Source organism: Periophthalmus magnuspinnatus, chromosome 14, assembly GCF_009829125.3.
Source record: "Periophthalmus magnuspinnatus isolate fPerMag1 chromosome 14, fPerMag1.2.pri, whole genome shotgun sequence".
Taxonomy (NCBI): domain Eukaryota; kingdom Metazoa; phylum Chordata; class Actinopteri; order Gobiiformes; family Gobiidae; genus Periophthalmus; species Periophthalmus magnuspinnatus.
The window spans coordinates 21149675-21174789 of record NC_047139.1 but is presented as its reverse complement, the minus strand read 5'-3'; the positions used below and the strand labels follow the sequence as shown (position 1 = coordinate 21174789).

Below are 25115 nucleotides of genomic sequence, written 5' to 3'. Positions count from 1 at the left end.
AACAAAAACTGGTCAAAATGGCAACATCTGATCACTGGGATTAGATTTAGGTTCATGAGAGCCACCTGTTGGACATATTTGAACTTTATCTTGAACTTAGGCCTATTATAATTATTTTAATGTTTAAGTACTCAGACAGCTGATTTGTTTGTTTATATTTTTTCTATATTTGAGCAGGGCGCCCATGAAAAAGTTCCTGTTTATAGTGGACATTTTGAGGACTAACTTCCTGTTTGTAGTTGAAATTTTGAGGACTAACTTCCTGTTTATGATCAACAATATGAGGATTAACTTCCTGTTTATAGTTGAACTTTTGAAGACTAACTTCCTGTTTATGGTCGACATTTTGAGGACTAGCTATAGTTGAAATTGTAAGGACTAGCTTCATGTTTTTTCATTGAAATTTTGACTACTAACTTCCTGTTTAGAGTCAACATTTTGAGGACTAACTTCCTGTTTAGAGTCAACATTTCGAGGACTAACTTCCTGTTTATAGTTGAAATTGTAAGGACTAGCTTCCTGTTTTTTCGTTGAAATTTTGACGACTCACTTCCTGTTTAGAGTCAACATTTTGAGGACTAACTTCCTGTTTAGAGTCAACATTTTGATAACTAACTTCCTGTTTAGAGTCAACATTTTGAAGACTAACTTTCTGTTTAGAGTCAAAATTTCGAGGACTAACTTCCTGTTTAGAGTCAACATTTCGAGGACTAACTTCCTGTTTAGAGTCAACATTTCGAGGACTAACTTCCTGTTTAGAGTCAACATTTCGAGGACTAACTTCCTGTTTAGAGTCAACATTTCGAGGACTAACTTCCTGTTTAGAGTCAACATTTCGAGGACTAACTTCCTGTTTATGTCTGCATTTTGAGGAGTAAAAGCCAAAGTTAAATCTGTCAACTGGACAAAACGTTGAAAGAGTGAAGACGTTTCGCTGCTCATCCAAGCCGCTTCTTCTTTCTTACAACATTTTGTCCAGTTGACAGATTTAACTTCATCTTTTTTTTTGGATCAGATCTGGACAACAGATGGATTACACATACATTTGGGGGACTAACTTTCTGTTTATAGTCGACATTTTGAGGACTAACTAAACCTCCTGTTTACAATCAACATTTTGACCTTTCAAAAAATGTAATGTTAACTTTTACATTGTTAACTGTTATGGCAACGGTGCTAAATTTTAGTCACCAGTCTGAACTCATGGATATAAACTGCCTCAGTCTGGTGTAGACTAAAGGAATATGAGTAGGTGTTTCAAACATTTTTAGTTGATTTTATTTTTTCCTCATGATAAATCTCATTTGCCTGAGATTTTCCATCCTTACCCTTTCACATAATGATCTTGTCTTCAACTACAACAGTAAAACACCTACCAACTCCGTGAAGTGACCTAGAATGACTCGTCTACTTAACCTACACTCAAAACAACATGACTATAGGCTGCGCTACCCACAATCCTCCTCTGTAATGTGGGGGATCCCAAACCAAGCCCGTCACATCACGTATTTTTCCCACTTTTTCTACATCTTCCAAACACCTCAAGCGGGCGCGAGGACAGACAGCGCGGGTAGCCAATCAGAGGACGCACGCCTCCGTAGATCCACCAATGAGCGTCGAGCGGGGGCGGGCCAGCGGCTAGCTAAAGGCTGGCTGCTAGGTTTCACACGACGTCGACCGCTCTCTCGTCCCATTGGCGCAGGTGATCTGTCTCAGGATGCGAGAGGAGAGCGGAGGAGAGGGGAACAGAGAGGCAACGCGCCGCTGGAAAAGTGTCCAGGGCTCGGGTAACGACGAGACAGGATACCGGCCCGCCTCAGTCCGTCCTGGAACAACTTGGCAATGAGAGATTCACCGAAAAGGGCACTTTGAGATATGATGAGGCTTATTTCTGGTCGGTAATAGTACTATGATTTGGTATGTGGCCACTTTGATAGCAAGTGTATTCAGCAGCACCCGAGGAACGGCAGCTCAAGGTGAGTCAAGTGCAGTGTCTTCCAACGGGGGTTTTGTTTTTTTGGCTTTCTAGAAGTTTTAAATTAGCTTAAATCCGCGTTTCCGTTATTTTGCGTTGCTAACTTTGAACGTGTCGCTGCATGTTATAACAGGCTTACGTCATGAAGTTCATACATGAGGCTGTTGAGCTCTGCACCTGAAGTGGAACCGGTAAATATGAAGCGACAACGGGTTTTAACGGTCACAACGCACGTTTAGTATTCAAGAATATTGGCTTTTGCGCTTATATAAATGTCTCTTAGGGAGTTATGACGTCCGTGATAGATTTCGCAGCCTATTTGAGATGACATGTTCCTCCCAAGAAGTCATTGCTGTGGTTTTGGTGGAGGTGTGTGCTTGTTTTTTGCCGGTACCGGGGCTGTACGGGTCGGTTTGGGCTGTGGCTGAGACGGTTGTGAGGTTCTGCATCCCTCACGGGTGAATGCCGGTGTGATTACGGTGCGCTGGTGTGGATGTCATTAAAATGCAATGAGTGGAATAACCTCCAAGACACCGGCTGTAATTACGCGTTTGTCCGCTAGAGGGGGGAGTTTTTGATTCACGACTGCGTTAAGGTGAATCGATTATTCATAGGTTTGTTCAGCTTTTGATTTAGGCGTGATTTTACTGTGTTTGAAGATGAATTCGTGCAAGTAAAGTAAGTTACAGCAAGTTTAAATTGTTATTGGAAAAAGTTCATGATGCTTTAGTTAACGTGGAAGACAAAAATTGACATCTTTTATCCATTTTTACCTGTTACATGCTGCTTTAGCCTATCCAAGGGTTTCAGAATGACAAAATATTAGGACTGTTGCCATGGTCACATTTTTTTATAGCACTTTTCCACCTTCAAGGCATTCGAAGCACTTTACATCAAGGAACCACACATTCACACATGAGTCTACGCAGACACTGAGAGTGAGGTGGGTTAAGTGTCTTGCCCAAGAACACAACAACAGGAGTCATCTGTGGGAGGTGGAACTGCACTGCCAACCTGTGGGTCGGTGGATCTGACCACTCAACCAATGATGTTCATGTCGAGAGCAGGATTTGATCTGCCAACCTTCGAAGCAGTGGACAATCACTCTACCAACTGAGCTACTATTGCTATAGGAATTGACAATTTAAACCAAAATATTATATTCTTTGAATTGTGAAGGCCTCAAAATGTCACCTATGAGAGGAGCTGAAACCCTTGAATACTTTCCAATGAAAAGATACAAGGTCATGTTAGAACAATAGGCCCGTAGTGTGTTACCCATCACTCATCATTATGTCAGGTTTTTTCTCCTAATCTTAGTAGCACTTTAACACAAGAATCATGTGACATACTGTCGTCTACCTTTGGATTAGACTTATTCTTTGATGCTGGGCTTAATTCTATGCCCTGTTTGGAGGATTGTATTCCCCTTTCACTTGATTATTGGAGGATAAAGGATACAGAAAAGATTTTGGTGGATCTGACTAGGCCTGTCGCGATAATTACTAGATCAAGCAGCTCAGGTCTTTTGAGTGATAGTTTCTGTTTAAAAATGTAGTAGTAGTAGTAGCTTCAAAATGTGTTATTGTGACAGGCCTAGGTCTGACAGCTATGTGAGAATTTATAATGGCATCTAAGGGATGTGGAAACTGTTTTGGCCTGTTCCCCAAAATCATGACACAAGTCTAAGCGTTCCAGGAACTACAGATCTACATAGGAAGCCCTGCTGTGTTCTTCTGTCACCTGAGCAAAGGTTAATGTGTAGATGTGAATTATTTTGACTGAGATTTAAACAGTTTTTCCCTAGACTTTAACCTTAAAAGAGGACGCTACTTTTACCACCCCAAGCACTTAGAGAGGGAGCTGAAGGAAATGGGCCAGTGCCAACATCTGTGTTTGAGCATCACTGATTAGATGAGGAATAAAACTTCACTTCAAGATGAAACTCATCTTTGAATTTTTTATAGACTGAGTTTCAAAGTAAATGCTGCAGTTTATTTGGGGCTATTTTGGTTGATGTCCCTGTAGACTTGTGTTAGCCTGGCTACATGGCAAACAATTATGTAATGCTTTGCTAAAGAGGATGCACCAGACGTGGACTGCCAAAGGGAGAAGACTGAAGGAGATGGGTTTAAGCGGCTTCCCTGGTTTTCTCTGGCACAGACACAAGGCAGAGACACAATGACCTCTGAAGCTGTTCACACGTCTGATGGCATACTTCTGAGCGGTGAGGAAAACCCTTTGTACTATTCTGCTCCCTTTTTGTTAATAGTGCTAATAATACTAATACTTTACCCTTGTAATGGACTTTACTGTTGTAGTCATACCTGCCCTGTGACAGACGGCACCATCAGCCCCTCCAACCAAGATGAATTATTCACACACACCACTTTCATACAAGGCGAGGTGGGTGAAGTGTCTTGCCTAAGGACACAGTGACAGAAGTTAGACCGAGAAAGAGTTGACCTTTGGGTTGGTAGGACCATTGCTCTAACCACTGAGCCACTGTCACCCTTGTTTAGTTATGACTTTTGTGCTGGAATAAGACGAAAAACATTTTAAGGGTAGGGCTGCATTACTTTTGGCGGATGGTATCTTCGTCAAACACACTTATTTGACAAGGGATTTAATTAGGCTTAAAACGATTTGTATGGATTTGTATATGTGAGAGAAGAAAGCATGGAGTGAGTTCAGATCAACACTTTATTGTACCCCACAGATGTTTGCATTTAATCCCACCTTCATTGAGCTTCCTGAGCTAGGAATGGGATGATACTGAAATTTGGTGTCAAGATTATCATGGCCAAAATAATCGCTATTAACGATTACATCACAATAATTATTAAAGTTGCTGACAGTTTAAAAATGCTATAGATATGAATAATTATAATTTTAATACTATGAAGGAGTTCCATAGTTAAAGGGCCCATATTTAGCTGTGGTGATGTAGGAAATGCCCCTGTGTGTTTTAAACTCCATACACATTTCAGCCATGGAATTGCCAATTTCTACTGAACAAAAGGTTGAAGTAGATACTAACTTAAAAACTACCACTTCATGACATCTCAAGGTGGAACAGAGCATTTTGAACTTTGAAGATGTAGACAGACTAATAATAAAGGATTATGAAGGGTAATAAAGGTTATGTTTTTGAGGAGGTAATAACATTATAACATGGCTCACAAGAGTTAAATTTGTGTAATATAGGACCTTTCAACAACTGTTATAGTACTGCACATTGTTATAAGTGAAACAGTGATCTAGAAGAGAACATCACGAAGAAGTAGTTTTTTTCTGCACATTCTAGTGATACAATGGTGATTATCTTTATTGATGATTATCACGATTATATAAAATGTCTGACAAACAATTATTGTCTACAAATACGATTTAAGAAACAATATTTTTGTTTATTGTCCCTAGTCTTGAGTGTGCGAGTTTTTAATTCATCACTCAACGTCTTAAGGTGAATCAATTATTCCTCGATTTGTTCAGCTTTTGATTTAGGTGTGAGTTTAACTTGCAGTTTGAAGCTGAATTCATTCAGACAGCATGCAAGCAACATAAGTCACAGCAGGTTTAAATTATTATTTAAATATTATTTATAATTTTAAAAAGTTATGTTTTATCATACTAGTGTTAATTTTGAGGACAAAAATGTACACCTTTTATCCATTTTCAACTGTTCTATAGATGCGTCTGTTACATGCTGCTTTAGCCTATCCATGGGTTTCAGAATGGGTTTAGGACTGTTGCCATGGTCACATTTTTTTATATAGCACTTTTCCACCTTCAAGACATTTGAAGCGCTTTACATCAAGGAACCACTCACACATTCATGCCCCCAGACACCGGGCGTGAGATGGGTTAAGTGTCTTGCCTAAGGACACAACCACAGTATTCATCTGTGGAAGCTGGACTTGCACTCCACCCTGTGGGTCAGTGGATCTCGCCGCTCAACCAATGATGTTTATGTCAGTGGACAAACACTCTACCAAATGAGCTACTGTCACCATAGCAATTTAACTAAAATATTATATCATTTGAATTGTGACGTGAAGTCCCCAAAATATCACCTATAAGAGGAGCTGAAACCCATGAATACTTTCCAATCAAAAGATACAAGGTCGTGTTAGAGCACAGTATGTTTTCGTCTTATGACAGTGGAGACTATCAAGAACATCTTGAGACTTTCAGGTACCAAACTGTTGTGTCCTGACCCGATTTGCACTGCCCCTCCATGTAGATGAGGGTGTAGCGTGCACACAGTCAGCCAGAGCATCCTCATGGCTCCAGCTGGCAGTTAGCTGAGTGTCGGTTTTGGCCAGAGCTGATCCTGGAGCAGAGCCAGACCTCCTCCCTGTCTCCTCTGGCTCCTCTCTGGTTTCTCTGCTCTCACTTTACCCCATACTCCGAGTCTGTGCCTCTTCCCGTATTTCCCCACATCTTTGTCCCATCTTCCTGCTTCACAAGTTCATACACTTGAGTGAACCTGCCTCAACCAGGTTCAACTGATTCATCGATTAGGACTGCTTGTTTTACTCTGTCCATACTCTATATTTTTTATTTATATTAAGGCGATATGACAAAAATATATTATTTTTTCTTTCCAAAAACAAAATAATCCCAATAAACCTTTTTTTCTGATTCTAAGGGCCCTATCCTAGTATGGCTGTTAAGGACATAGAGTTGTCAAAAGTATGGAAAATCAGATGCTAATACTACTATTGAAACAAGATACTCATTTGAGCAGGTATCAATACTAAAGAAGTCACATTCATAGGGCAGAAATGAACCTTTCCTGAATAACTTTAGAATGAATCTTTAGCTGTATCAGAAGACTAAAGACTATAGGTTGGCGGTTTGAATCCAGGTTTCAACATTAACATCATTGGTAAAATGCTCACATCCACATACCCACAGGTTGGCGAGGCGATTCCAGCTCCCACAGATGAATACTGTCATTGTGTCCTTGGGCAAGACACTTACCCCACCTTGTTCCTGGTGTCTGTGTACACTGTTGTATGAATGGGTTCCTTGATGTAAAGTGCTTTGAGTGCCTTGAAGTTAAATTTGCCAATTTACCACCATGATAACCATTTAAAGAAACTGTGTTTTTTATCATCGTACTGAAATGGGTATTGACTCCTTAGTATCGAAATCGAGTTTGGAATGTTAGTATAATCAGTAGACATGTTCAGGGCATGCTCTACAGGAGTCGGCCGCTCTTGGCACTCTAGTTTCCCATGCCCACGTGTGCACTCAAATGCACCACGGCCCACCACCGCTGAGCCATTCCCCGAGGAGCAGTGTCTTCTACCAAGATCCAGACATATGCCCACTACCAGGCCGTCTGCCCCTCACCAAGGAGAACTCATTATGACTAAGCGGTGAAATAAACGGCACTGCAGTGTGCGGTAGAACCATACAGAGCGACTGGGCCATGGAGCAAGGAGACTGGAGGCATGCTTTTGACTGTTGTGCGAGAGAGCCATTACAAGCACTTTAGTGTCCTCACCTAAACTCTACTTTGGGCACTTAAGGTGAAGCACTAGTGAAATGCTTTGTTTTTGCTTAGAACCAAAAGAAGTTGGCAGAAAACTTAGATGGTTTATGTGATCATAGCGCTGCATGGGCAATATAGTGATAAAAATCAAATCTTATTTTATTTTATTTATCTTTATTTATACAGGGAGAGCCCAGTGAGAGCACTCAAGAGTCTTTCTCAGGAATGCCCTGTTCAAATACAAGAAACAAACTAAACTAATAACTGCATAGGTCCATTTAAACATTAAAACAGGAGCAGGTGTGATTATAAATGTTCATCACCAAATTATTAAAGTGCATTAGTGGCACTAGTGTATCCAGTTTCACATGTCCTTGAAATGTATTACATTTTTGGGATGCAAAATAACCAAAAGATTTTTTTTCCATTTCAGTTCTAGTGCGGCCAGGTCATGAGATTTTGTATTAAAACAAAACAGTCATGAGATTTTGTATTAAAAGTTCCCGTATCAAAGTTCAACAAACACGTGAGATATTCAAGCAGTCAGTGAAATAGGTCCTTATAAACTTTGATTAAATTGTCATATTACGATTAATTAATTTATCTTGAATGTTATGCTCAAACAAAGAAAATTTTCCCTGCCCACTCCTCCTATTGGTCAGCCTCAGTACTGCTCTGAGTGACATTTGGATTAAACCAATTGTAGTGAAGAAGAAGCAGATGACACTTGTTACCCCTGCAAGGCTTCAAGATCAAACATAAAAAACATTATTTTTTAGTGAATATAATGTTTTTTTCAACACAAAATAAAGGCAGTTTTTATCATGTGATCAAAATGTATTCTGGAAAGTATGTAATTAATTTCAATATTCATACTTGCTCAAATGAGTATCTAGTTTTGATACTGGTCTCTTTTGTACTGATTAATATCTGGATTTTAGGGCTGTAGTCGACTAAGGAAATTCTCGTTCAGCTAAAGACATGTCCTACCAATCAACTGGTTGACTAAAACAGGGGTGTGGCTAAAAAGCTATTGCATATCTCTATGTATCTGACCCAAACTGCACTCAGAAGACTACACCTGCAGGGGGAGTTCATGCAAAAATAACTATTTATGCAGAGAAAGGTAGGAAACAATGTATTTATATAATGACAGATTTAAGTTGTGAATCATGAGTTTAATCTGCTTTACATATAAATACCAAAAATCAGTATAGACATGTATACAAATTAGAAATAAAAACATTTGATTCTTAAAAACAAAATTGATCTGGGTCCAACCCATTGACTGTATATATTAATGGACATTAATATACATTTTCCCAATAGGAAGTGATCGTGGGTGCGCTTCCAGCTCCATCGACACAAGTTCACTCTGTGCTGAGAAACAGTTGCCCTCTCCCTGTAACTGCTGCTGTCAGGCTCGCCATTTTTGCCTTAAAATGTTTGTATTAACCCACTGTACATGACATGGTGTTTTTATTTCACTATTGTGTCTGTAACTCAAGATATGAACAATAATAACAGACAAATCAGGCACCTTCTTTCCCCAAGGTTGCTCCTGCTAGCATTAACAACAGGTTTGATTGACAGCGTTGCTAAGCATCTGCTTCCTGCTAAGCCAGTGGTGTGGGCGAGAAGAGGCGTTACCCCTAACAGTCTTGCTCTGGATTGGCTCTTTGGTTACTATGACGTTCGCGGTCGGAATTCCTAATATTGAACTTTGCTCTAAATTGGCTCCTGTAACTGCTAGCCTTGATGAGCTTCATTTGACTGGAGCCAAACACTATGACTCCCTTATTCCACTTTTTTATACAGTCTATGGCCCAACTGTCAAATTCTTCCTCAGATTCTTTATGTGATTATTTTCAATCAATACCTGCTCAAATGAGTATCTTGCCTCAATACTAGTTTTGGTATTTGTTACTATCTGGGTTTTGATGTGTTTGACAGTCCCACTTTGCTGGTTTATTTCCACTTATCTCACCTCCTGTGGACTTTTACCATTTTCACACTGTCAAATGAGATTCTAGTGTGATTTCTCATGGCGTCCCCTGTCATGTGTATTTTTAGTTTTGGGTAAACCGTTTGGGTGTGAGTGGAGCTGGCACCCTGCTCTGCCTGCCTAATTAATTTTATCCTGAGGAACCTTCAGGCTATCTGTGGTTTTTGACGATCCCTACAGTACGATCGCTTAATGAGAGCTCTCCCTGGATGTGGGTGGCTACTTGGCAAACACAAAGCTGCTGACCAAGTTGTAGAAATGGGAGATTTGAGCGTCGTTCACAGCATGGGCCAGAGCCTTGTGGGTGTTCAGCACTTTACAGCAGAAGGAGGCTGTTTGCTGCTTGCTGTTGGTGAAGACATATTTTATTTTGACATGAGAAGCTCCGCTCTGGCGTGCTATCTGCTGTAGTGTTAGCACTGCTGTATGTAAAGCATAGGTGGTTAAAAAGGTTATACATTTTCAAATGCTAAATGAGTGTCTCTGTTGTTTTTGTTTTCTTAAACTAGGAGGCAGGTGATTGTCTTTGTAAAGTGGAGTAAATTGTCTATTCTAACTAGAGCTATTCAGACTGTCGTATGTTTCGCAGAGTAATTATAGGAACATACATATTGTTTGTGTGGGATCCAGATTACACACGAAGATGTGAGTCTGGTCATTGGTGAATCTCCCCGAGTTCTACCAATCAGTAGTTCAGTTGGAGTGTTTGTCCATTGATCTTAAGGTTGGTGGTTTGAATCCTGTTCTCCAGTGTGTGTGTACACTGGTGTATGAATGTGTGTGTGAATGGGTGAGTGGTTCCTTGATGTAAAGTGCTTTGAGTGCACTGAAGGTGGAAAAGAGCTATATAAAAATGTAACGTGACATTTACCAGATGGGTGTGATTGACAGGTGGATTAGCCAGTCAGGGATGCACATGGTCCACCTGTGTAAAACAAAATATGGTTGCTTATGATGAAAAAAAGAAAGAAAAAAAATGCCGCAGTTCACTGAAAACCACAGATTTCTGCTGAATCAGTTCTCAAAGTTCATGAGAAAAATGTAGTTTTGTTCAAAATGATGGCTCACCATTTGGTTTCACTTCCATCACTGCAATAAACAAATGTGACTGCAGTGTTTGAGCCTGGCTCTAGGGGCAACAGAAAGATCCCTGTGAAAAATACAGAGTGATACCATTCTATACTTGCCAATACGTACTATAGTTTGACTCAAACTTTGGCAAAAACAAATTCCCTTAGACAAAATCATTATTGCACTAAAACAGAATCAAAGACAGCTCTGATTCTGAGGGCCCTGTCGTAGTGCAGCTGTTGAGAATATTACACAGTGTTAGACATAGACTTAAAAAAAAATATATATATATTGAAAATCAGATACTAATCGATACTAAAACTAGTATCGAAACTAGACATTCATTTGAGCAGGTATCAATACAAAAAAAAAAAAAAAAACCACGTTCACAGGACAGAAAATAAACCTTCCTTGAATAACTTTAAAATCATCTTGAGCTGTATCAGAACAAGTATAAGACCACATAAACTAGTATTGCATTTCCGTTCCAAATTTCACTTTGAATCCCGAAGATTCTCCACAGAAAAAGTGGCCGTGCTGATTATGTTTTCCAGACACAAGACTTAGTGAGCGCTTAGAAAGTCAAACTCCTCTAATTCACTGCCGAAACGTGGGTTTAAGTCTGTGGGATGAGGCAGTCTCTCTTGGCCATCCCGATGAGTGTGAATCCATTCTCTGCTCTCATGACTTCAAACGGCTCACCGCGTAGCTTCTCAAGTCGAGCCTCTCTCACTACAAGATGTGAATTTCATCTCATTGCACCAGGAGTTTGGGCTCAAATCAGTTCAGACCCAGCAGACCACCATAAAGTAAATCTCCCACCACTTTCTGGATTGAGGTCATTCTTGGGGTTAAACTCATAGACTGTATATACAAATGGACATAGCTAACCTGCTAGGTGCCGTGTTCCAAATAATAAGTATTCCTGGGTGCACTACCCACTTCATAGACTCTCACTCCAATTCAGTTTACGTAGGAAACTGTGGCCCCTCTTTCTGTAACTGCTGCTGTCAGGCTCGTCATTTCGGTCTTAAAATGTTGGTATTAACCCACTCTAGATGATCCTAGATGATCCTAGATGATCCGCTGTTTTGTCCGTGATTCAAGATATCAACGTTAATAACAGACCAATCAGGTACCTTCTTTCCCCGAGGTCGCTCCCACTCACGTTAGCAACAGGTTTGATTGACAGCGTTGCTAAGCGGCCGCTCCGTATTAAACCTCCGCCGATGCGGGCGAAAGGGGGCGTTACCTTCCTCAAAAACAAACACTTTCCACTATCCTCTCTTTCTATTGGTCAGTTTCAGATGGATTTTCGAGATCAACCAATATGGGTTTTTCCATGGCCAATACCGATTTTTTTAGAATTCACAGCAACCAATGGGCAATAACCTTGGCCGATATTTTGTAGATTAAGTTTACTACAAACTTCCCCAAGACCTTTTTTACCTCAAACCTTTCGAAGAGCTGTGTAGTTATGTTTTGTAACTACACAGTGTTAAAGTGTTAAAATAAAGGTTGTGTATCTTGTATCTTTTAGACAGCAAGGTCAACGACTGACATAAACATCATTTGTTGAGCGATCAGATCCACTGACCCATATGATGGTGGTGCGATTCCAGCTCCCACAGAAGAATGCTGTCATTGTGTCCTTGGGCAAGACATCAGTGTCTGTGTACACTGGTGTATGAATGTGTGGGTGAATGAGTGAGTAGTTCCTTGATGTAAAGAGCTTTGAGTGACTTGAAGATGGAAAAGTGCTATATAAAATGTGACGACTTACCATAGCCGATACGCTAAAAAGTAAAAAATCTCTACCTCTAAAAGTCTATAAAAATATTCCAAGAAAACATAAACTGTGATAACATTGAAATCGTGATCTGGTGCTTTATACTTACCGTATTTTCCGCACTATAAGGCGCACCTAAAAGCCTTTAATTTTCTCAAAAACCCACAGTGCGCCTTATAATCCGATGCGCCTTATATATGGATCAATATTGGTCAATTATGACACCCGTAGTCAGGAGGCGTTCTTTTACGCGTCGAATAAATGACTGGGAAAATCCCCGCAGCCCCGTGCTCTCATTCGTCACCTTCAGGACAACAGAGGCAGATTACCGTAATGATGGTAAAATATTTAGATAGCCCCATGTCTCCGCTTTGAGACGCTGTCTGAATTTACATGAGAGCACGACTGGGCGCGGAGTTACGCAGCTGGAAAGTCCGTAACCCGCTGTATCTGCAACGACAGGATCCGACGCTATAGGGGAGACGGGGAGACAGCGCCGGGCGACATACGCCACAATCTGCCAATGGATCGCGGATGCCTGGGCTGATATATCAGTCTGAGCAGTGGTCCGAGTTTCACGAAGGCAGGAATTGTCACTGAACTGTTAAGACAACAGCAGCGACACGGATAATGGCGATTTTGACGAGACGGAATCAGACACTTTGAATGAGCTCGACCAACTGTTCAACTCAGACACTGAAGAGGAAGAACTCGACGGATTCGTGAATGAGGAATGAACTGAAAAAGTGAGGCTTTACGTGTTTCTTTCACGTGTTTACAACTAAACAAGGCTGGGAGATATTGTGAATATGGACATTAACGTTTGAACAACGTTGAGTTATTGTTGTTACGTTGCACTATTTCGAGAGTTACTATATTGTGAATGCATTAACTTGTTTTGTGAGTTTGACTGACTTATCTGACTGTTTTGTTGACATTCCCTTCAGCGCAGCTCCATCTAGTGGATGCGTAACACAACCCCAGATACTACAGTAGTTTATATTCTATGCGCCTTATAATGCGGTGCGCCCTATATATGGAATTTGTTTTAAAATAGGCCATTCATTGAAGGTGCGCCTTATATTCCGATGCGCCTTATAGTGCGGAAAATACGGTATATCTTGCATTACATTAGAGGTGTTTTTATTGCAAAAAAAATGCTTAATATAAGAAAGGGGCCCATGATATTAAATACAATCTCCTGTTCACCTGTAGCTTGGCCTGGTGACATCATCTACTTGTCTCCATTGAGATAAAAGATATATATAAAGCTGCAGTTACATTTTGCTCTTTTAACATTATCAGAGCAGCTTATTTTAACATGTAATTTTCTTGCTGTCACGTTGAGTCAGCTCTCTAACTTGACCCTGTTATTTCATTATACACTGAAAAAGATATTTTGAAAATGTGTTTTACTCTTTAAAATTAAAACAGTTCTTCTGTCAAACTGAAAACACTCTGTCCCACCTTGTGATGTCTTATGGTAATACAGGAAGTGCCCCGTTGTGTTTTTAAACTCCATACACCTTCACTTGAATCATTTGGATGAATTGCCAATCTATCTAGATATCTGTTAACTTGAAAACTACACTTCATGACATCACAAGGTGGAACAGAGCATTCTGAGCTTTGGAGATGTAGACAGACAAATAATAAAGAGTTACGCAAGCATATGTGAATGAAACAAAACATAACTCCAAGTATGTTTTTTGAGGAGGTAATAGCATTATGACATGGCTTAAACCTCACAAGAGTCAATTTTGTGTAATAATATAGGACTTTTAATTCTGTTGGCCTTACAGGTTCAGTGTAACAAGGGCTGCACTTCATTTCTACAGAGCTTAATGAAAAGTAGTACTCTTTGTGCCCGGGGCGGACGGGATGCTTTATAAAAGACACCAACCTTTAGGTGTCAATCAGTCTGGTATTTGGGCCACGGAGCAGTGAGTGGCGGCTGCCTTCAGACCCCTGTGCTCAGGACTCCATTTTGTTTGAACGAGCCTATCGGGGGCTCTTGGCCAATGGGCCGGCAGCAGCACCTGTCATTGGCCATGCTTCATAGTGTCAATAATGTATGAGCAGCCCACAGAGCTCCACTGCTGCTGTTTCCAGAACGGCCAACAAAGACTCCTTATTCATGTTTACTATGTTTACTAGGCCTGTCATGATAATAACTATGTCGACTTATACTTTTTCTTTGCAAAAGTGAGGAGAGTTTGACTATTTTTGTTGTACTAAAATTTGAGCTGTGGAGGGTTGAATACCTCCTTTTTTGGTACACTCTGCTTAGGCCTGTCATGATAACAAATTGTAAAGTTCAATATATCGCTGAAGTAAATATAGACGATAAACAATAATATTGAAAATAATTTATGCCACTGACACAAAAACCCAAGAGTAGTTTTAAACCACAAAACTATTCTAAATCTACATTATTGTTAAAAATAAACAAAACAAAACATGAGCTGCAGTAAATAAACAGCATAATGAAACACTTTAGTTCTTAGTTTGCATCTGAAATGAGTCATACAAGTTATTCATTCAATCTCTACGGCTTAAATCTTATCTATAGCCAAAAAATAACCAATCTCTCCAATTTTGCCAAGAAAATGTACACACACTAAGTATTGACCCCAAAAATGTATTGTTCCAGCTCCCACATATAGTACAATAAGTGGATATAGTCATTACTAGGCCAGGTCTAATTCTGCTGTTCATCTGTTGCAGCTCATGTTGTTGAATGAAACAGTCAAATGGTTTACTGGCCTTATCTTGCATTATTCTAATTAGAGATATACCAATATATTGGTTGGCCAATATATCAGGCCGATATTTACACTTCTTTGCAAATCTGCTATCAGCCTTAAATCTTCAGCTCAGGCGATATATTGTGTTTTGGCTGTTCTCGTGCCTGTACACACAAAGCTTTATTTGAACACTTAAATGCAAAACGATAACTGCTCAAAAAGTGACTACACTGCTCTGTTGAAGATTGGTGGTAAAAGGGTATGTGAGTTTGTCATAAATTAGAAGTACATAATTTGGCGAAAATCATCAAAATCAACCCTAAATTTCTGCTCAAAAATATCGGCAGAGCTCATTAGCCATCGCTTTCTCCATATTCTAAACACTCGGTAATGGCATCTGCCATGAAAAAAACGAACTTAAATCTTAATCAGTGGCATAAACTTTTTTCAGTATTATTGTTTATCGTGATATTTCTCTGCAGCAATATCATATCGTGTTCGTACATTTGACCATAAACTGTAAACATGTGATTCTGACCCAGAGGTTTGGTGAGTACTTCAGAGCTGATTATATTTAGAGAGTGTCACTTGATTCTCTGTAGGGGAGCACTGGGCTTCATTATGTTTAATTATTCATTTGCACTGATGGAGCTTGACTGATTTGACTGCTCGGTTTGCATGAATGAAAACTGTAAGTTATCTTTACCAACAACGACCTCATGTTTATCTGCAGCAGTGATCAGAACAAATACAGATATCACCAATGCTTTGAGCTTGGATTTCAAGTGCTCCTAATCCAGTTTAGAAACAAGAGGATCTAATGTGCATCACTGCTGAGGAATAACTCGATTAACTTTGAATGTTTATAATGGCGTATTATTATGAGTAACCCCGAGGCTGAGGACACCGGCTTAGTGTCTTCAGTCTACTTTTGCATACAGCCTGCAGCTTCATGAATGAACATGAACAGTGCACATAACATGGATTTTGGGTGTAACCATAGACTGTATATATAAATGGACATAGCTAATCTGCTAGCCTCCATGTACTAAATAGGAAGTGAGCATGGGTGCACTTCCGACTCCATCGTCTCCAATTCACTTTATATTGAAAAACTGCTGCAGTGAGCCTCGTCATTTTGACAGTGTTGCTAAGCGCCCGCTCCATGCTAAAGTCCAGCGGCGCGAGTGGGAAGGAGCATTACCTTCATCAGGGTTGGCTCTTTGGTTGCTATGATACGCGCAGTCAGAATTCCAAATATGGAACTTTGCTCTAAATTCTCCTGCTATCCTCAAAGAGCTTAATTTGACTGGAGCCGAGCACTATGGGTGACGTCACACTCCCTTAGTCCACTTCTTTACACAGTTTATGTTTGTAACAGATGAGAATGTTGAGTATTAGTTTTACTGAGCAGCTTTACGTGAAGAAGGAAGTGGCCTCTCTTGTGTGCGTCTCAATACAGCGGCCAGACTCCTCCAGCTGACTCATCTTAAATGGGCTCGTCCTGTAATTGCTGCGTCCCCAGTGCAGCAGTCGGTGTGTACAAAGTGGGCACATCATCAAAACACTGTCCTCTGCTATCGACGTCTTGTAGTACTGTGGAGTTAGCATTAGAGAGTATTGAAAATCCCATTCTCCTTTAATACTTTTGACTCGAGCTGGGAGCGAACAGTTAATTTCACCACTGGGACAAGCAAAGGCTGCAAAGACATGATTACAAATATTAAAAACTGAAATCCTAAGAAAAAAAAAATGCAATAGGGCCGCATGATCTGTACACAAAAATTAGATTGTGTTTTTTCTGTATTGCAGTTGTGATTAGATTAGCAATATGCGTTTAAAAAAGTAGGATTCTGTTCAGAGTGCGCTTTGTAAACAACTCTAGGACAAAACAAAATACAACTCTAGGTATGTCTGTGATGAGGAAACAACAATATTTGAGAGAAGACAAGAACCCCATGCATGAATAACTGTAGCCTTCATGATTTTTGTATATACAGTAGTGTTTTCTGTATATTCTGTATCACTATAGTCCCATATTGTCTTGTAACACTGATTAAACTTGATCCTCTGGCCTCAAATATTGTGTTGAATGCAGGTTTTCAGGTCTCTTAGTTTGCACATTGTTCCCAGCTGTGCCCTGTCAGCTGGGCATATGGACGGACAGATGTACTCTGGCATGGTCCCTCATGGGCAGACTGTACGCTCCAGTCGGTGACGAAGCAGGAAGTAGAGCCTATGTGGGGTTTCTGTAGAATTCAGTTCAATGTTTTCCTGTTTAAGAATTTTTTATTTTATTTTAAATCATACATATTTTGCAAAATGGACTTTTCAGAGCTTTTAACCATATAGTTGTTTCCTTCTCAAAGTTGTATTTAGAGTGATTCGTGCATGTTTGAGTAATCTTTAATCGCTTATTTTCAAGACGGCACTTTGCAGAGCAATCCCTGTTTTCACCTCCATTAATATACTTCATTCTCCAATTTTATTTTCTTCTGTGATACACACAATCTTATTTTTAATCTGTGATACACGCAGGATTCGGCAGCGTTGCGTAGTCATTTTGGTACAAATGAAAAAAAAAAACTCGCTGCTCGCGCTAGTGTGATGTGCAGCCATGTGAGGAGTTGAGTGTTGTGATGAGTTTACTGCGACATCAACTCCCATTGGTTACTGCAGTTTTCTAACATGAAAGTAACAAACTTGTATATTTTATTAAGTTGTTTTAGATGAATATTGGGATTTAAAATTATAATGTAATGATCCAGGGATATAATAGATTTTAATACAGAGCAGACACAAGCACAGTAGGGCTGATTTAAATGCTGAAAGGATCAAGTCAACTGAACTTCGTAGTCGGTCTATGGAACTTGTGGACATTGTTTATAGCCTGAAGTTAATAACAGCATCATTAGTTTTTCTCTGGCATGGGTTAGTTGGTTGGTCGGAGATGGCATAATTAATAGTATTGGAACATTACATTTATTAAAGACCCTCTTGCACATTTTTTGCAGGTATTTGAGCAAAATGTGTCTTGCCCCAGTACAGATGTATTGTATAAGCAGCTCTTGAGGTCAATTAATTAGGAACTACGTGTTAGCATGCTAGTTGTTCCTTTACTGTCACGGCAAAACTCTGGTCTCTGAGAGTTATGAAAAGGGCTTATAAACTTTTGAGAAAGGATACTCTACTGATACAACTACTGCAAACTGTTTAAAATAGTAAAATAACATGAACTACCGGTAGTTGTGTTTTTTTTATGTTTGTAAGACCATAAAATCGGTAATCAGCCTTTTATATCAATGCAACAACAGGGCAATAATTCAGAAATCACAATCACAATAGTGTGCTTGTTCATTAGCATAAGAGCTTCTGTTAAGTCCAGATCAGTTTGCCTGTGCTCTCTTTCTTTCTCTTTGTCTCTCTTGTTGTCTGTCTCTCTCTCTCTGTCTCTCTCTCCCTATTTCAGTCTCTGTCTCTCACTCGCTTCCTCTGTCTCACTCTCTCTTTGTTGCTCTTTCTTGGTGCCTCTCTCCTCTCTCTGTCCCTTTGTGTCTTTCTCTCTTCCCAACTTTCTCTTCCTCTCTCTCCTTTGTCTCTCTCTTTCTGCCCCCCGTCTCTCTCACTGTCTCTTTCTCTCTCTATTGCCCTCTTTCTCTCTCCCCCCTCTCTGTTTCTCTCTCTGCAGTCTCTTGTCTCTCTCCTCTGTCTCTCTATTTCCCTCTTTCTCTCCCTCCTCTCTCTGTCCCTCTCTGCCTTTCTCTCTGCCCATCTTTCTCTTTCTCTCTCACCTCTGTCTCTCTCTCTCCTTCGTCTCTCTCTCTCTTTCTGCCTCCCTGTGTCTCTGTCTCTTTCTCTTTCTATCCCCCCCCCCCCCTCTCTTCTCTCTCTGTTTTCCACCTCTGTCTCTCATTTAGTACTGTACTAGATTACGCTGGCCCCTCCCGTTCCTCTTGCTGTGTCCTGAGCTGGCTGGCTTCCTCCTCTCCGGGTCGTTTTTCAGCATGCTCCTCTGATGCAGCATCGTCAGCTTCCTCCACTCTGGCTTCTCCAGACCCATTAAAGATTCATCGGATCGGGCCATAGGATACGCCGCCATAACCTCAGCCGCTCTACTCTAAATTCAGCTCATAGACGCTATAGGATCACATCATAACTTGAGATTCTGTGGGAGTGGAGGGACGGCCTACGAAAGTGGATGGACTGATGCTTGATGATATATTTTTGTAAAGCAGTCATCAGCTCCATAAAGATGACCTCTTAAAGGCGTAGTACCTGATTTTTACTCTCTTTAAAATGTGAAAAACAGAACTAGATCATTTAAAAAGTTTTAAACCGTTTGCATTAGTCCAAACCAACTGTAGACTGTATAAAAAAGTGAACTAAGTGAGTGTGACATCACCCATAGTGTTCAGCTCCAGTCAAATGAGGCTCTTCGAGGCTAGAAGGCGAATTTAGAGCAGAGATCCATATTTGGAATTCTGACTGTGCGTATCATAGCAACCAAAGAGCCAACCCAGAGCGAGGCTGATCGCTGATACGAGAGGTAACCCGCTCGTGCCGCTGGACTTAAACATGGAGCGTGCGCTTAGCAAAACTGTCAATCTAATCTGTTCTTACACTAGTGGGAGCTCAGGGAAAGAAGGCGCCTAATTCGTCTGTTATTAATGTTCATGTCTTGATTTATGGACACAATAGTGTAATAAAAATACCAGGATCATGTAGAGCAGGTTAATACGAGCATAATAAGACCAAAATTATGAGGCTCATTTCACTTTTGTCAGAGGAGAGTTTTGCCGTACTGCTAACAAAAAACTCTTAATAATTAGATGCAGGCAGCACATAATAGTCTTATTTTGACCCTGCTTTTACAGAAAGCACAAATTTTGCTTAAACCTCATGGAAAAAATAGGGTACAGACACTGACATCTCTATATTGAGTCGCTCTGGTGGATTCTTTAAAGTCACATAAATTTGCTCATTCAGGCTCAAGTAAACAAAAATATGTTGAAAATATCTGAGGGAGTTTCACATTCACAGTCCAAATACAAGTTTTGATGTTTGTGACTATGACAGTGCATCACTGTGCTTAATATAGAAGACATTATGTGTTATGTAGCTGTGCCTAATTTATTACAAGTTTTAAAATGCTGGAAATTAACAAATGGAAATGGGAAGTTTTGGTCATCCTGTCCAGCTGTCCCTTTTTGCTGTTACAAATTTATATTTAAAGGTCCGATATTACACAAAATGGACTCAGTTTAATAGAAGAAGTCAGCCTAAATACGCAGGATTTGTGTCTTTAAACGTATGTGAATGAAACAAAACACAACCCATGTTTGGGATGAGAAAACATTACAACCTAGATCTGAAAATAACTTTATAGTGTTTGCCAAAAATTGTCAAGAAAAATGTCAAACATCACTAGGACAAACCCGTAAAAGTGACACCCCATATTTCTATTCCCATGACGTATTCTTTTATAGCAGTACGATTTATTTTACTACTACATTTCAGATCTCACAGTGAAACATTAGTGTTCGACTTTTGAATCCACGAGACATTTGAAAACCACTGCAAAAAGCACATCTCTATACACTGCACTATATAGGGGCTCACTGGGGGTGGATTGGACACAGCCCTTACATTGTTAGCAGCAGCAGCAGCATCTCCAAATGTCCTTTATATGACACTGGCTGGTTTGGAGGTGTCAGGTAACAACTTAGCACACTGCTGACATGAACTGTTGGTTCAGTGCTTTAAAGCCTCTGATTATTATCCCCTCTGTGTCGACGTGCCTCAATTACAAACAAGAAATTGGGCTTGCACGCCATGTACCTGCCAGAGCAGCCTGTCAGGATTCCCTCTCTCTCTCTCTGTCTCTCTCTCTCTCCTTCTTTGTCTCTCTTGCTCTCTTTCTCTGTCTCTTTCTCTCATGCTCTCTGTCTCTCACTTTCTGTCTTGCTTTCTCTCTCTCTCTCTCTCTCTGCCACTCTCTCCGTCTCTCTGTTTCCCTCTCTCTGTCTCTCTCGCTTTCTCCCTCTCTCTGTCGTTCCCACTCTCTCTGTGTGTCTGTCTCTCATCCTGTCAGGATTCATTGCGCTCTATAGAAAGGAGGGTTGGCTCTCTGTCTCTCTCTGTCCCTCTCTGCCCTTTTCTCTCTGACTCTCTTTCTGTGTCTCTCTTTCTGTGTCTCTCTCTCTTTCCCTGTCTCTCTTTCTCTCTCCTTCTATCTCTGGCACTCTCTTTCTGTGTGTCTCTCTCTGCCACTCTCTCCCTCTTTGTCTCTCTCTCCCTCCCTCTCTCTCTCTGTTTTTCCCTCTCTTTCTGTGTGTCTGTCTCTCATCCTGTCAGGATTCATTGTGCTCTATAGAGAGAATGGTTGGCTCTCTGTCTCTTTTTCTCTCTGTCTGTCTCTGTCTGTCACTCATCCTGTCAGGATTCACGGCGCTCTATAGAGAGGAGGGTTGGCTCTCTCTCTCTCTCTGTCTGTTTCTGTCTTTCTCTGTCTCTCTCTGTCTGTCTCTGTCTCTCTCTGTCTGTCTCTGTCTCTCTCTGTCTTTCTCTGTCTCTCTCTGTCTTTCTCTGTCTCTCTGTATCTGTCTCTCTCTGTCTGTCTCTCATCCTGTCAGGATTCATTGTGCTCTATGGAGAGAATGGTTGGCTCTCTGTCTCTTTTTCTCTCTCTGTTTGTCTCTCTGTCTCTCTCTGTCTGTCTCTCATCCTGTAAGGATTCACTGCGCTGTATAGAGAGGAGGGTTGGCTGTCTCTCTCTCTCTGTCTCTCTCTGTCTGTTTCTGTCTTTCTCTGTCTCTCTCTGTCTGTCTCTGTGTTTCTCTGTCTCTGTGTCTCTCTGTCTCTCTTTGTCTGTCTCTCTCTCTGTCTCTGTCTGTCTCTGTCTTTCTCTCTCTCTCTGTCTCTGTCTTTCTCTGTCTCTGTGTCTCTGTCTCTCTCTGTCTCTCTGTCTGTCTCTCTGTCGGTCTCTGTCTCTCAGCCCGTCAGGATTCACTGTGCTCTATAGAGGAGGAGGGGGATTGGCAGAACAGGAGAACACGGTGCATTGTTGGGAGCAGGTATATCACGGTGGACACGAGGTGAGAGGGGAATAGCTGTCATGTAAAAATAGACACGTATTAGTGGGAGCTGCCTCAGTTTCTCCTCTAGCCTTGGCTCAAAGTTGCTTACAGAGAATATTGCGCTTTGCCAGCAGCTTCCGTGCTCCTCACATCCTCCGTAGTGTCTATCCAATCATGTCAAATCACTACCTTATATCTATCACAGTAATGGCCTATCAGAAAATATTAAAGGGGCTGTACGTGATTTTTACTGCCTTAAAAACGTGAAATGCAGAACTGGTTCATTTTACATGCATTTGTTCTGATGATTGGACATTAAAACACTTAATTCACTGCAGACAGCACACAGCGACATTGTTTAGACTTCAAGAATGACATATTCAGGCCCATCAACAGAAATTTGGGGGCCTGGGACAACAGACCTCTTTACCCCTTTGTGAATTTGGTGAATCCTGAATTTGAATTTTTTTTGGCTGATGCTTTGATACAGCCACGTTTACATATGGCCATAAACCGTGTTCTTGCATGTATGTGCAAATGTGCTAAAGATGTAGTACAATTATAATGAACAAGTTAGCAAATTTGTTCTGCCTAAATAGACATAGCAAACTTGCTAGCCACCGTTCCAAATAGGAAGTGATCATGGGCGCACTTCCTGCTCCATCGACTCTGGCTCCAATTCACACTGATAAAATGTCAGGCCTCTCTCCGTAAATGCAGCTGGTATTTTTTATTTTGCTATTGTGTCCATAACTCAAGATATGAACATTAATAACAGACAAATCAGGTGCCTCCTTTCCCTGAGGTCAGTCCTGCTAGCATTAGCAACAGGTGTGATTGCCAGCGTTGATAAGCACCTGCATTTCTGGTTTGGCAGGGGGCGGATATGGAACTTGGCTCCAAATTCACTCCTATATCTGCTAGCCTCGATGAGCTTCATTTGACTGGAGCCGCGCGCTATGGGTGACGCCACACTCACTTAGTCCACTTCTTTATACAGGCTATGGTTAAACCTAAGACTGAACAAACACGCTTGCTATGTGACAGATACTGATTCAAATGCGCTGCTGCTGTGTTCTGCCTGAGTGTTGGCATGAGAACAGAAGTCAGATGTAAAAGTCCTATTTATTTCACTGTTGCCTAAAATAAAAAGTGGAAAGCATTTGAGCCTCTATGAGACAGAGGAGGCAGTTTAAAGTAATATCTTCAGAAATGAATCGTTTGTAGAGTCTGATGGTTCATGTTTGTGGGTCAGCGCCTCAGCCTTCAATCAAAACAACCAGGTTGTTTAGCTATATTTTTGAACTCCATGCAGTAACCATGATAATCAGTGCCTTTGTTTGTGCTTGTGTGATAATGTAGAACCATAGACTGTATAAATTAGTGGACTACGGGAGTGTGACATCACCTACGGCACTTAGCTCCAGTCTAATAAACCTTATCGAGGATAGCAATTATAGGGACAAATTGGGAGCTGAGTTCTAAATTCTGAATTCCAATCACATGTATCATAGAAACCAAAGAGCCACTTCCTTGGAACGCGGTGGCTAGCAGGTTAGCTATGTCCATTTATATATAGAATCTGTGAGTAGAACAAGCACGGTATATCTCTGCTGTTCTGTAGACTGGATGAAAAAGAAATGTTAATTATGTAATTAGAGGATTTTATAGGCAAAAATTCTGTTAGAGCTACAGTTTTCATATAGCACTTTTCCACCTTCAGGGCACTCAAAATGCTTTACCTCAAGGAACCACTCACCCGTTCACACACTAGTGTACACAGACAATGATATTTATGTCAAGAGCAGGATTTGAACACCAACCTTTGGATCTGTGGACAAACACTCTTCCAACTGAGCTACTTCATATTCTCTATCTAGAAGCCCTCTGTCATCATATTATAACCTTTATTTGATTTGAAATGTATTTTAAAAAGTCACAATATGTAAAATTCTTGTTGCCTATTTGAAAACGACAATCCCTGACTATCTGGCTTCTAAAATACTCATTAGTTGCAGCCTTATGTTGAGTACACATTTAGTCAGTGAAAGGTTTGTTTGAACTGAGTTTTGAATTGCACAGATGTCATTGTTACTCGTTCACTATGCAGTACAGTTTTATTGTTTTGAATCTGAATTTTGTGAACTTTTTCGAGGAACCAAATGAAGCACTTCTGGATGAGAAATACACAGGTCCATGTTAACTAAAGGAATAATTGCATCAGTTCAGGTTCATTAACTTGTTGCTGCTTCAACATCCATCACTGCAGTAATTATGGGATGTGGGTTTATTTAGGTAATTGGAGGTAGGGGTGTGTTTTCTTTAAAAGGCTTGCAACTGAGAATAGAGTGTAAAAACCTCTGCTTACTACATAATGACAGATAAGTTGCTGGACACTAAAACAGGGCTCATCAAAATCTAATCGTGATCTAAATTTGATGATATTGGTGAAAGTGGAAAACTTTCTTGTCAAAGTCTGATCTCGTCAGATCTCAGAAGCTAAGTGAGGCTGGGCCTGGTTTGTACTTGGATTGAAGATCGCTGGGAAAATCAGGTGCCACAGCGGGGCATGAGTGGCAAAAGCTGTGATTGTGTCCTTAGGCAAGACACTTCACCCACATTGTCTAGTTTGAAAGTGGTGTGTGCGTGAGTGTTGGTGGTGATCAGAGGGGCAGATGGTGCAGATTGACAGCCTCACTTCCATCAGTCTACCTCAGGGCAGCTGTGGTTACAATAGTAGTGAATGGAGTGAATGAATAATGCATGAAATTGTAAAGCGACTTTGAGCATCTGGAAAAGTGCTTTATAAGACTAAGGCATTATTATTATTGTTATTATTGTTGAATTGTCATATCAAGATTCAATTAATACAAGTCTATGGTCAAACACAGTCACTTTCCCCCCGTCCATTCCTTCTATTGACCTTATTCAAACGGCCCTGTAGTC

At 40.6% G+C, this 25115-nt stretch overlaps 1 protein-coding gene across 1 annotated transcript in view; it reads left to right on the top strand.

The window, feature by feature from the left end:
• Positions 1–1757: 1757 nt before the first annotated feature.
• igsf9bb (immunoglobulin superfamily, member 9Bb) overlaps positions 1758–25115 on the top strand; it is a 108049-nt gene continuing 84691 nt past the window's right edge. The window contains exon 1 of the mRNA XM_055226923.1: positions 1758–1976. Within this exon, the coding sequence (XP_055082898.1) occupies positions 1910–1976 (67 nt within the window). The 5' untranslated portion in view covers positions 1758–1909. The remainder of the gene's footprint in view (positions 1977–25115) is intronic.